We start from the raw sequence: 11,728 nt of genomic DNA, 5'->3' as shown, positions 1-11,728 counted from the left end.
AGCAATAGATATCCTTTTAATTATCTTTCAACATGAAAATAGATTCAAACTTTAACTTATTACTATTAACTCACTTAACTTACTTAACCCCCCTCTAATTATAAGAGCATATGTGTGTAATGTGTATATAAGTGTAGAAAAGTTATTTGGTTCACAGTCCAATGTCACTGGTTACAGGCAATTCTTGTACTGTGCACAGAAGTTAGCATTAGTAAAGTTCACCAGAATTTGATGCTTAACAGGCAAATGATTAACACTCAGGAGGGTTCTTGCTGGGTTTTAGAGAGAGATTCCTCTTCAAGGACACCTGCAACTGATTCTTCTCAAGGAGGAGGGTGTGGTGTAGGGGACTAGAGTGTGTGACAGAGATGTGGAAGGGTGTAAGCGACTGGGGGGGGAGGGGGGGGGTGGGGGGGGGGACAATTGACGCACGATAGGATATAGGGGACTGGAGGGAGTGAAAAAGATGGGGAGGGGTGTAGAGAACCCAAGGGGGTGACAGAGTTGGGGACGGGTGTAGTGGACCAAAGGGGTTGACAGAGAAAGGGAGGGGTGTGGGGAACAAAAGGGGGTGTCAGTGATGTGGAGGGTTGAAGGGGGTGCCAGAGATGGGGAGGGGTGTTGGGAACCCGAAGGGGGTCAGAGAAATTGGGAGGGGTGTTGGAGATACGGGGGGGGGGGGTGACAGAGATGGGAAGGGGTGTTGGGGACCCGAGGGGGTCACAGAGATTGGGAGGGGTGTAGGGGACCCGAAAGGGTGACAGTTGGGGAAGGGTTGTAGGGGACCAAAGGGGTTGACAGAGAAAGGGAGGGGTGTGGGGAACAAAAGGGGGTGTCAGTGATGTGGAGGGTTGAAGGGGACCCAAGGGGGGTGCCAGAGATGGGGAGGGGTGTTGGGAACTCAAAGCAGTGACAGAGATGGGGCAGGGAGTAAGGAACCCGAAGGGGATCACAGAAATTCGGAGGGGTGTTGGAGACACGGGGGGGGGGGGTGTGACAGAGATGGGGAGGGGTGTTGGGGACCCGAGGGGGTCACAGAGATTGGGAGGGGTGTAGGGGACCCGAGGGGATGACAGAGATGGGGAAGGGTGTAGGGGACCAGAGGGGGTGATAGAGATGTGGAGGGTTGTAGGGGACCCAAGGGGGTGGGGACACGAGGGGGTGGGGACACGAGGGGGTGACAGAGACAGGGTGGGGTGTAGAGGACCAGAGGGGCATGACAGGAATGTGGAGAGTAGAGGACCAAAGGAGGTGCAGAGACGGGGAGGGGGTACTGGGAAACCAAGGGGGTAACAGAGATATGTAGTGGTGGAGGAGACACAAGGTGGGTCAGAGACAGTGTGGGGTGTAGGGCACCTGAGGGGGTGACAGATAAAGGATATGGTGTAGGAGACTGGAGTGTGTAACAGAGATGGAGAAGGGTGTATCGACCCAGGGGGGACAATTGACGCACGATAGGATGTAGGGGACTGGAGGGGATGTAGAAGACCAAAGTGGGGTGACAGAGTTGGGGACAGGTGTAGTGGACCAAAGTGGTTGACAGAGATGGGGAGGAGGAGTGTGGGGAACTAGAGGGGATGCCAGAGATGGGGAGGGTGTTGGGGACTCAAAGCAGTGACAGATGGGGAGGGGTGTTGGGGACCTGAAGCAGTGAAAGAGATGGGGATGGGTGTAGGGAACCCGAAGGGGTGACAGAGATGAGGAGGGGTGTTGGGGACGCGAGGAGGTGACAGAGATGGGGAGGGTTGTAGGGGACCTGAGGGGGTCACAGAGATTGTGAGGGATGTAGGGGACTTGTGAGGGTGACAGAGATTGGGAGGGGTGTAGGGGACCAGAGAGGGTGACAGAGATGGGGAGGGTTGCAGAAGAACCAAAAGGGTGACAGAGATGGGGAGGCATGTAGGGGACCCAAAGGGGTGACAGAGATGGGGAGGGGTGTTGGGGACGCGAGGGGTGTGACAGAGATAGGGAGGGGTGTTTGGGATGTGAGGGGGTGACAGAGATGGGAGGGTTGTTGGAGATCTGAGGGGGGTCACAGAGATTGGGAGGAGTGTAGGGACCCAAGAGGGTGACAGAGATGGGAAGGGGTGTAGAAGACTGGAGGGGGTGACAGAGATGGGGAAGGGTGAAGAAGACCCAAGAGGTGACAGAGATGGGAGGCATGTAGGGGACCCAAGGGGGTGACAGAGATGGGATGGCGTGTCACTGTTTGTGGGGCGGTCCTCCATCCCTGTCGTGATGTAAACCCTTTGTGACGTTTCAGACACTTCGAGATGTGGCCCATGCAAATAGGAACACAGAGGGTCCTGGCCAATGTGATTTTGATATTGGGGTATGGCATATGTTGTGGATCGGCAGTCCTCATTGTAGAGGTAAGATCATGTGGTGGCTGGGTGGACAGATCGGCAATATCCCACATGATCTCCCTCTCGCACACCCAACTCTCCCCCCCCCCCCCCCCCGCTCAGTTCTCGTCCCTCACACCACATGGCACACCTCACTGTCGGTCCACCTGATCAATGGACGCAATGTGCTTCGTTCAAGGACACACGTGATGTCCTTTGTCACAGCACGAGAATATCATGAGGACAGGTAGGGAACTGTCTTGGAGCCAGCTTTGACGTCAGCAGACGGTTTTCATGGAGATCTGGGTTGTGACTGTGATCACCGGTTTCCACGGGGATACGGATCCATGCCGTTTCCATGGACATCTGTAGGGGATTCTCATGGTTTCCATAGCAAACCGTGGAGATCTGTAGGTCTCCGAGGCATTTTAATGCAGATCTGGGTGATCCAACTGGTTTATATGGCAAACCGTGGATATATGCAATAACCGTGGGATCCACTGCATTTCCATGGAGATCTATGTAGGGAACCGTGGATTTTCCCTGGAGATCCATCGGAATGCATGGCATTTCCATGACAATCAGTAGGATCCATAGTATTGTTATGGAGATCTGTTGGCTTCCATGGAGATCTGTGGGGTATCCATAGTGTTTCCATGGAGATCTGAAGAGGATCCGTGATTTCCATGTTAATCTGTGGGGATCCATCACCTTTCCAAGGATGTTTTCATGGAGCCAGATCTCACCTTCCTCTCACCCACCATGCCACCTCCAGCTTGCTGTAGCCTCCAACCCATCCTTGAAGCCAAACGACCAAAATTTTCTCTCACAATTTTTTAATTGTCAACTTCTCAACCACAAGTGGGTGGGATTTCGGGAGAAAGGACAGGTGGGGAAACCAGAGCAGGACTGTGGAAGATAGTGGTAGATTCCTTCCCGGACGCACCTATTGACTGCCAGCCCATCTCCATTGTGGGGTCTGGAAGCGAGGGGGTGGGGGACCGAGGTGAGGTATTTAGAGGGAGGGTTATTTGGCTGTGGGGGATGTAGAGTGGGTGGGGTGTGTGGAGTGTGCAAGTGGGAATATGGAGGGTGATGGATGAGAGGACTTTGAAGGAGTATGGAGGTTAGGGTATTTGGAGGGAGGGGCATTTGAAGGCAGGATTATTTGGGTATTTGTAAGGTGTACTTGGAGAGAGGGGTATTTGGTGGTTAGGGCATTTGGTGAGGTATTTCAAAGGTATTTGAAGGATGGGCTATTTGGAGGGTGGGCATTTGGAGAGGACGTATGAATTTAGAGGGGGTATGATGGGAGCGGTATTTGGGGGTATATGGAGGGTGGTATATTTGGAGGATAGGGTATTGAGTAAGGGGTATTTAGAGGGTAGGGTATTTGTAATGGGAATTTGGAGAGGGGTATTTGGAAGAAGCAACCACATTCCATTACTTGAAGGCTTGACCGCCACTGTCCTGGGATGGGATGACTTGATTGTGGGTGCTTCACCATCATTCCGAGCGGGAGGGATGCCTCATGATGACATCATGCTTGAGGAGAGAAAGAGAGAGAGGGTTCAGTCTCCGAGGTGGTGAAACAAGACACCAATCTTCTCTAACCCCTCTCGCCATCACTCACTCCCCCTCTTTCTCACCCCCAGCACCCCCTTTCTGCCTCTCTCTTCATCTCCCTCCCCAACTTTCCAGACTGCCTTGAGGTCCAGAAATGCCTGAAATGGTACCCTCTACGGGCTTCGGGAGAGGAAGGAGAGGGATGAGGAGAGGGGTAAGGAGAGAGAGGCAAGAGGGAGAGTGATGGGAGAGAGGGAGGAGAAAATGGGAAAGGATGAAGGAAGAGAGGCATAGAGAGGGGGAGAGTGAGGGGGGAGAGAGAAGATGACCGTGAGGAGGGACAGAGAGAGCAGAGGGAAGGGTATGGGGGAGAGAGGCAAGAGAGGGGGAAAATGGAGGGGGTGAAAGGGTTGAGAGAGGGAGAGAAAGTGGAAGAAATGGGATGGGGAGAGAGGAGAGCTCAGAGGGAGGGGTGAGAGCAGGGAGAGGGGGAAGGGGGAGAGAAGAGGGAGAGGGTTGTAGAGTACTGGTTTGGAGGAACTCGGGCAGATGGGGACCGGTGTGTATGGACAGGATTTGACAGGACCTACCCCTCCCTTCCTCCACTGCCAGCCACTCACCAGGATGCTGTACGTGGTCTCGAACTGGAACAGGCACCGATAGCAGTAGAGTGCCGAGACAGTAGCCAATCCCATCTCCAGCAAGGTGAACAGGAGCAAGGCCACAGTCAGGGTTAAGGTGGTGGCCTGTGGGAGACGAGAAGTATGGGAACGTTATGAGGGAGGCAGCTCCACCAGGCAAAGATGGGGAGAGGAGAGAGATTTCAGGGTGTGGAGACCAACACGGTAAACGGTGGGGTGTAGAATAGAAAGCCCTTGTTGTACAGGGGACCAACACGGTGAATGATGGGAAGTGTCGTAGAACAGAGATCTTGGGGTATGGGGAGTGACATGGTGAATGGTGGGGAGTGTTGTAGAACAGAGAGTCATTGGGGTATGGGGACTGAAGGTGAATGGTGTGGACTGTCATAGAACAGACTCAAAGGTATGAGGACTGACACAGTGAATGATGGGAAGACGTGTAAAGGAGGCCTCAAGATATGAGGATTGATATGGTGAACGGTGGGGATCGTCATAGAACAGAAAGACCTCTGGGTAGGGGGACAAATGCGGTTGAACAATGGAAAGTGGCACAGAGTAGAGAGACCCCATCCTCCTCCCCACTCACGGAGAAGTAGAGCGTTTCCGGTGCTGGGGTGAAGAGAAGGGAGACGGAGTAGATGGTCACCCCGACGCAAGTGGCTGCCACGCTGACCCCGTTCATCAGCAGACCCACCCTCATCTGTGGGGGGGTGAAAAGAATTCGAGGCAGTGTCACGAGGAGGCGTCTGGTCCCACTGATACTTCATCGCTCCGTCCATCCCGAGTCGCATCCCGTCCAAACTCATGCCCCACCCCACCAATCTGTACCCCTTCCCCGCACTCACATTCCATGAAGTGGGTCTCCTCCTCAGTTCAACTGTGACAGCTCCGGAGATAATGAACTGCAAGGGGGGAAGGGGTGGGGAGAGAGAGAGAGAGGAAGAGAGAAGGGAAGATAGATGAGAGAAGAGAATTGGGGAGATAGGGAGAGAGTGAAGGAGGGGAGAGGGAGGACCATTAAAAATCTCACCTGCTGATGACCACTACCCACCAGGGACAGGACCCCAGAGAGAATGTGGTGAAGGGGGACAGAAGGTGGGAGTCAGGGAAGGGGAGGAAGAGAGGGTGGAGGAGCACAGCAGAGGAGGTGGAGGGGAAGGGATTACCCACCCATATTCCGGTCCAGAAGGAAGCTCCAGACTTTCCTGCCACAGTACGGACCATTGACACCGAGAGAGGGACCCCGAATACCAGTTGGGTCAGTCCGATCAGGATCTGCATGGCCTGAAGAGAGGGGGAGGGAAGAGAGAGAGTGTGGGGGAGAGGAGGGGAGAAGAGAGGAGAGTGGGGGAGGGGGAGAGAAAGAGAAGGGGAGAGAAAGAGAGGGGAGGGGAGGGGGAGAGAAGGGAGGGACAGAGGGAAGAGGAGGGTCAATGGGGAGGAAGAGAGGTCGGAGGAGTGGGAGAGAAAGAGGAAAAGGGAGGAAAGAGGGAAAGGTATGGGGAAAAGGGAGAAAGGGGGTGTGGAGGAGAAAGGGGGATGTGGGGGAGAAAGGGGGATGTGGGGGAGAAAGGGGGATGTGGGGGAGAAAGGGGGATGTGGGGGAGAAAGGGGGGATGTGGGGGAGAAAGGGGGATGTGGGGGAGAAAGGGGGATGTGGGGGAGAAAGGGGATGTGGGGGAGAAAGGGGGATGTGGGGGAGAAAGGGGGATGTGGGGAGAAAGGGGGATGTGGGGGAGAAAGGGGGATGTGGGGGAGAAAGGGGGATGTGGGGGAGAAAGGGGGATGTGGGGGAGAAAGGGGGATGTGGGGGAGAAAGGGGTGTGTAGGGGAGAAAGGGGGATGTGGGGGAGTAAGCAGGGGAGGGAGGTGAGAAAGGGGGATGTGGGGGAGAAAGGGGAATGTGGGGGAGAAAGGGGGATGTGGGGGAGAAAGGGGGATGTGGGGGAGAAAGGGGGATGTGGGGGAGAAAGGGGGATGTGGGGGAGAAAGGGGGATGTGGGGGAGAAAGGGGGGATGTGGGGGAGAAAGGGGGATGTGGGGGAGAAAGGGGGATGTGGGGGAGAAAGGGGTGTGTAGGGGAGAAAGGGGGAGTAAGCAGGGGAGGGAGGTGAGAGGGAGGGGAGAGGGTGGAGACAAGACAGGTGAATGTGATTCAGGGAACTGAGGAAGGGGGTTGGAGGAAGCAAGGGAATGGACTCAAGGAAGGGGTATGGCTACAGATTCAGGAGATGGACACAAGGAATGGTGAGGTGAGACAGGAAAGCACCTGGGAAAGAGAAAAGAGAGACAGGAACAGTTGCAGGGATGGTGGATTGGGATATATTCAGGGGAGACAGGACAGGAGATGGGGATGGACATGGATATAGGGTCGGACAGGAAAGGGAGACTGGAACGGACCAGAGGAAGGGAGACCAAGTACCTGAGAAAGAGAGATGGGGACAGAAGTAGGTATGGGGTTTGGGTGACAGGGATGTAATTGGGGAAGGGAGACTGGTAAACACCAGGGGAAGGGGAACGGGAGACGGGGGACGGGGGACGGGGGACGGGAGACGGGGAACGGGAGACGGAGACGGGAGACGGAGACGGGGGACGGGGGACGGGGGACGGGGGGACGGGGGGACGGGGACGGGAGACGGGGAAAGGGAATGGGAGACGGGGAAAGGGAATGGGAGACGGGGAAAGGGAATGGGAGACGGGGAAAGGGAATGGGAGACGGGGAAAGGGAATGGGAGACGGGGAAAGGGAATGGGAGACGGGGAAAGGGAATGGGAGACGGGGAAAGGGAATGGGAGACGGGGAAAGGGAATGGGAGACGGGAAAGGGAATGGGAGACGGGGAAAGGAATGGGAGACGGGGAAGGACTCAGGGAAAGGGCAATGGAAATGGAAATTCTCACCCCAAGAACCTTCATCTGGCCCCAGAGCAGACGCATCTCAGATGGGGTTTCATCAGTTGGCTCCAGCCCCCCTGAGCAGGCTGGGGGCACCGAGTTCTCCCTGATCACCGGGGGTGATAGAGTTTCCTGTGGGGAGTGGTGGAGGAGAGGAGGGGGGAGAGAGGGTGGTCAGTGTGGAGTTTACTGAGGGGGAGAGGGGATGGAGAGGAAGGCGGAAAGGGAAGGAGAGGAGGGTAGGATGAAACAGGGCGAGAGAGAGGGAACGGTTAGGAGGGAGTGGGAATAAAGAGCATGGGAGTGACAGTGAGAAAGGAGGAACAGGAAGGCAGAGGGAGGGTTCAATGAGAGGGAGGGTTCAATGAGAGGGAGGGTTCAATGAGAGGGAGGGTTCAATGAGAGGGAGGGTTCAATGAGAGGGAGGGTTCAATGAGAGGGAGGGTTCAATGAGAGGGAGGGTTCAATGAGAGGGAGGGTTCAATGAGAGGGAGGGTTCAATGAGAGGGAGGGTTCAATGAGAGGGAGGGTTCAATGAGAGGGAGGGTTCAATGAGAGGGAGGGTTCAATGAGAGGGAGGGTTCAATGAGAGGGAGGGTTCAATGAGAGGGAGGGTTCAATGAGAGGGAGGGGTTCAATGAGAGGAGGGTTCAATGAGAGGGAGGGTTCAATGAGAGGGAGGGTTCAATGAGAGGGAGGGTTCAATGAGAGGGAGGGTTCAATGAGAGGGAGGGTTCAATGAGAGGGAGGGTTCAATGAGAGGGAGGGTTCAATGAGAGGGAGGGTTCAATGAGAGGGAGGGTTCAATGAGAGGGAGGTTCAATGAGAGGGAGGGTTCAATGAGAGGGAGGGTTCAATGAGAGGGAGGGTTCAATGAGAGGGAGGGTTCAATGAGAGGGAGGGTTCAATGAGAGGGAGGGTTCAATGAGAGGGAGGGTTCAATGAGAGGGAGGGTTCAATGAGAGGGAGGGTTCAATGAGAGGGAGGGTTCAATGAGAGGGAGGGTTCAATGAGAGGGAGGGTTCAATGAGAGGGAGGGTTCAATGAGAGGGAGGGTTCAATGAGAGGGAGGGTTCAATGAGAGGGAGGGTTCAATGAGAGGGAGGGTTCAATGAGAGGGAGGGTTCAATGAGAGGGAGGGTTCAATGAGAGGGAGGGTTCAATGAGAGGGAGGGTTCAATGAGAGGGAGGGTTCAATGAGAGGGAGGGTTCAATGAGAGGGAGGGTTCAATGAGAGGGAGGGTTCAATGAGAGGGAGGGTTCAATGAGAGGGAGGGTTCAATGAGAGGGAGGTTCAATGAGAGGGAGGGTTCAATGAGAGGGAGGGTTCAATGAGAGGGAGGGTTCAATGAGAGGGAGGGTTCAATGAGAGGGAGGGTTCAATGAGAGGGAGGGTTCAATGAGAGGGAGGGTTCAATGAGAGGGAGGGTTCAATGAGAGGGAGGGTTCAATGAGAGGGAGGGTTCAATGAGAGGGAGGGTTCAATGAGAGGGAGGGTTCAATGAGAGGGAGGGTTCAATGAGAGGGAGGGTTCAATGAGAGGGAGGGTTCAATGAGAGGGAGGGAGGGAGGGAATGCTGAAAAAGAGGACTGCGAGGAGGGAGGGAATGCTGAAAAAGAGGACTGCGAGGAGGGAGGGGACTGCGAGGAGGGAGGGGACTGCGAGGAGGGAGGGGACTGCGAGGAGGGAGGGGACTGCGAGGAGGGAGGGGACTGCGAGGAGGGAGGGGACTGCGAGGAGGGAGGGGACTGCGAGGAGGGAGGGGACTGCGAGGAGGGAGGGGACTGCGAGGAGGGAGGGGACAGAGAGGAGGGAGGGGACAGAGAGGAGGGAGGGGACAGAGAGGAGGGAGGGACAGAGAGGAGGGAGGGGACAGAGAGGAGGGAGGGGACAGAGAGGAGGGAGGGGACAGAGAGGAGGGAGGGGACAGAGAGGAGGGAGGGGGACAGAGAGGATGTAGGGTGGGGATGGAGAGGAGGGATGGAAGGTTTGGAGAGGAGGGAGGGGTTTGATGAGGATGGAGAAGATGATGAGGAGGGAGAGGATAGTGAGGAAGGAGGATATGGTAAGGAATGAAGGGAAAAGGGAAGGAAGAGATTGGTGGGTTGGGGGAATGGAGGAGGAAAGGGACAGGGAGGAGCGTGGCAGGGGATGTGGAAGAGGAAGGTAAATGATAAGGAAGTGGGAGATAAATGATAGAGAAGAGGGTGGGATGGACAGGGAGGAGGAGGATGGGACAGGGAGGAGGAGGATGGGACCGAGAGGAGGGTATGAGGGGAGAGGGAGCAAGGTAAAGAGGGAGGAAGGTGATGCTGAAGAGGGAGGGGGATGAGGTGGGTAGAGAGGGATGGGATGGATTGGTGAGAGAAAGATGAGGAGGGTGGGAAGAGACAGTGAGGAGAGTGGGAGGAAGGGAGTGGATGGGGGAGGGGGACCATGAATAGGGAGGGGGACCATGATAGGGAGGGGGACCATGAATAGGGAGGGGGACCATGAATAGGGAGGGGGACCATGAATAGGGAGGGGGACCATGAATAGGGAGGGGTCCATGAATAGGGAGGGGACCTTGAATAGGGAGGGGGACCATGAATAGGGAGGGGGACCATGAATAGGGAGGGGGACCATGAATAGGGAGGGGGACCATGAATAGGGAGGGGGACCATGAATAGGGAGGGGAGGGTATGTGAGGAGGGATGAAGGGAGGGGACTGTGAGAGGAGAGGGAGGGAAGGGAAGAATCACCTGGATGGGAGGTGGTCTCTGAGGGGCAGGGTCCAGCACTGTCCTGGTTTCATGTGGAGAAGAGGTCTCAGATAGTGGAGGTCCCTGCAGAGGAGAGTGGAGGAAATGAGGGAGTTCGTACTCACCATCCATCAGTCCTCAATTCTTCCCTCATCCCTCCCTTCCATCCATTACCCTCCTCCCTCCTATCGCATCTCACCTCCCCACCCCTCTATTCCCTCCCTCACTCATCCCTCCTTCACTCAATCTCTTCCTCCCCAACACTCTAATTCCTTCATCCCTCACCCCTCTCTCCATCATGTAGACCCCTTCCTTCACACCCTCTGTCCATACCTTCTTCACCCCACCCTCACTCACTCCATCTCACCCATTCCTCCCTCCCTGTTAAGTACCTGTCTCACCCCTCAAATCCTCCCTTACACTTCCCTCCACTCCCACTTCTCTTTCACCCTTTCACTCCTCAACCCCTCCCTCCCTCAAATCCTCCCTCATCCCAGCCCCCCTTCCCCATTAATCCCTACCTCTCTGTGGGATCAGACTCACCATACTGCCCTCCTCGACCTGGGCTGGGACCGTTAGTGTCCCAGGATGTGGGGGCTCGGCTGGTGATGGGAGTGACCCTGTTTCAGGGATCTGCATGGGGACCTTCAGCTCCTCCGGTCTGGGGAAAGGGGGAAAACACCCAGTGGCCATCACTCCCTCTATCCCCCCTCCCTCCGTCCTTCCTCTCCATCTCCTCCTTCCTCTGTCCTTCCCTACTCCTTTCCTCGCTCCTCTGCCATCCGCCTCTATGTCTCGTCTCCCTCCTTCCTTGTCTCCCTCCATCCTTCCCCCTCCCTCCATCCATCTCTATCCTCCATCTTTCCCTCTCCCTCCCTCCCTCTCCATGCTTTACCCTCCCCCTCCAACCCTCTTACCACTTCCTTCCCTCTTCTGTCCCTCTATCTGCTTCCCTTTGTTTCACAGCTCCTTCAATCCTTCCCACTCCTCTGTCCCTCTCTCTTACCCCTCCACCCCACCCTTCCTCCATTCCACTCTCAGTTCCTCCCTCTGTCCATCAGTCCCTCCCCTTTTTCCCCCACTCACTTGGTCCATGTGACCTCTGCCATGTCCTCAGAATCAATCCTCCCTCAGTGCCTCCCTGTCAGGGAGACAGGGTTGTGGTGAGGCTGATATCTCTGCCCTCACTCTCTCCTCTTCAAACCCTTCGTCCTCTTCCTCCTTCCCCCCTCCACCATCCTTGCTCACCATACTCCCTCTTTCCCACCTCTCTTTCCATTGTCCTCTCTCCTCATGCCTCTTTCCCTCATTCTCTATCTTACCATTGCATTGTGCTCCTCTTTTTGCCTCCCTACTCACTCTACTTCCATTCCTTCTTTATCTTCTTACTGTCTCCTTCCTTCTCCCTCATTCCCACCCTCCTCTCACACCTTTACTCTCTTCCTCCCTCATTCACCCTGCCTATGCTATCCCTCCTGACGCCTCCCTTCCTCCTCCTTCTTTGATCTTCACTCCATTATTCTTCCTTCCACCCTATCACA

General features: G+C 55.6%; 1 protein-coding gene across 5 annotated transcripts; it reads right to left on the bottom strand.

Annotated features, from left to right (window-relative positions):
• Positions 1-3,164: 3,164 nt before the first annotated feature.
• LOC138748162 (membrane-spanning 4-domains subfamily A member 8-like) lies at positions 3,165-11,577 on the bottom strand. 5 transcript variants are annotated; one of them, XM_069907925.1, is made up of 9 exons: positions 11,274-11,438; positions 10,731-10,848; positions 10,188-10,271; positions 7,452-7,577; positions 5,723-5,836; positions 5,398-5,454; positions 5,139-5,252; positions 4,532-4,657; positions 3,165-3,890 (listed from the first exon to the last, which is right to left on the bottom strand). In XM_069907925.1, exons 1-9 carry the CDS (start codon positions 11,294-11,296, stop codon positions 3,852-3,854), a joined length of 801 nt encoding a protein of 266 aa, XP_069764026.1. In that variant the 5' UTR covers positions 11,297-11,438; the 3' UTR covers positions 3,165-3,851. The 5 variants fall into 5 exon arrangements, with proteins under 5 accessions (XP_069764026.1, XP_069764030.1, XP_069764031.1 ...); XM_069907929.1 differs by lacking the exon at positions 7,452-7,577 and having other exon boundaries at positions 11,274-11,577; XM_069907930.1 differs by lacking the exon at positions 10,731-10,848 and having other exon boundaries at positions 11,274-11,569.
• Between the last annotated feature and the right edge of the window lie 151 nt (positions 11,578-11,728).

This window comes from Narcine bancroftii, chromosome 13 (genome assembly GCF_036971445.1).
Source record: "Narcine bancroftii isolate sNarBan1 chromosome 13, sNarBan1.hap1, whole genome shotgun sequence".
Taxonomy (NCBI): Eukaryota; Metazoa; Chordata; class Chondrichthyes; order Torpediniformes; family Narcinidae; genus Narcine; species Narcine bancroftii.
The sequence above is the reverse complement of the archived record's forward strand: the minus strand, read 5'-3'. Positions and strand labels throughout refer to the sequence as shown.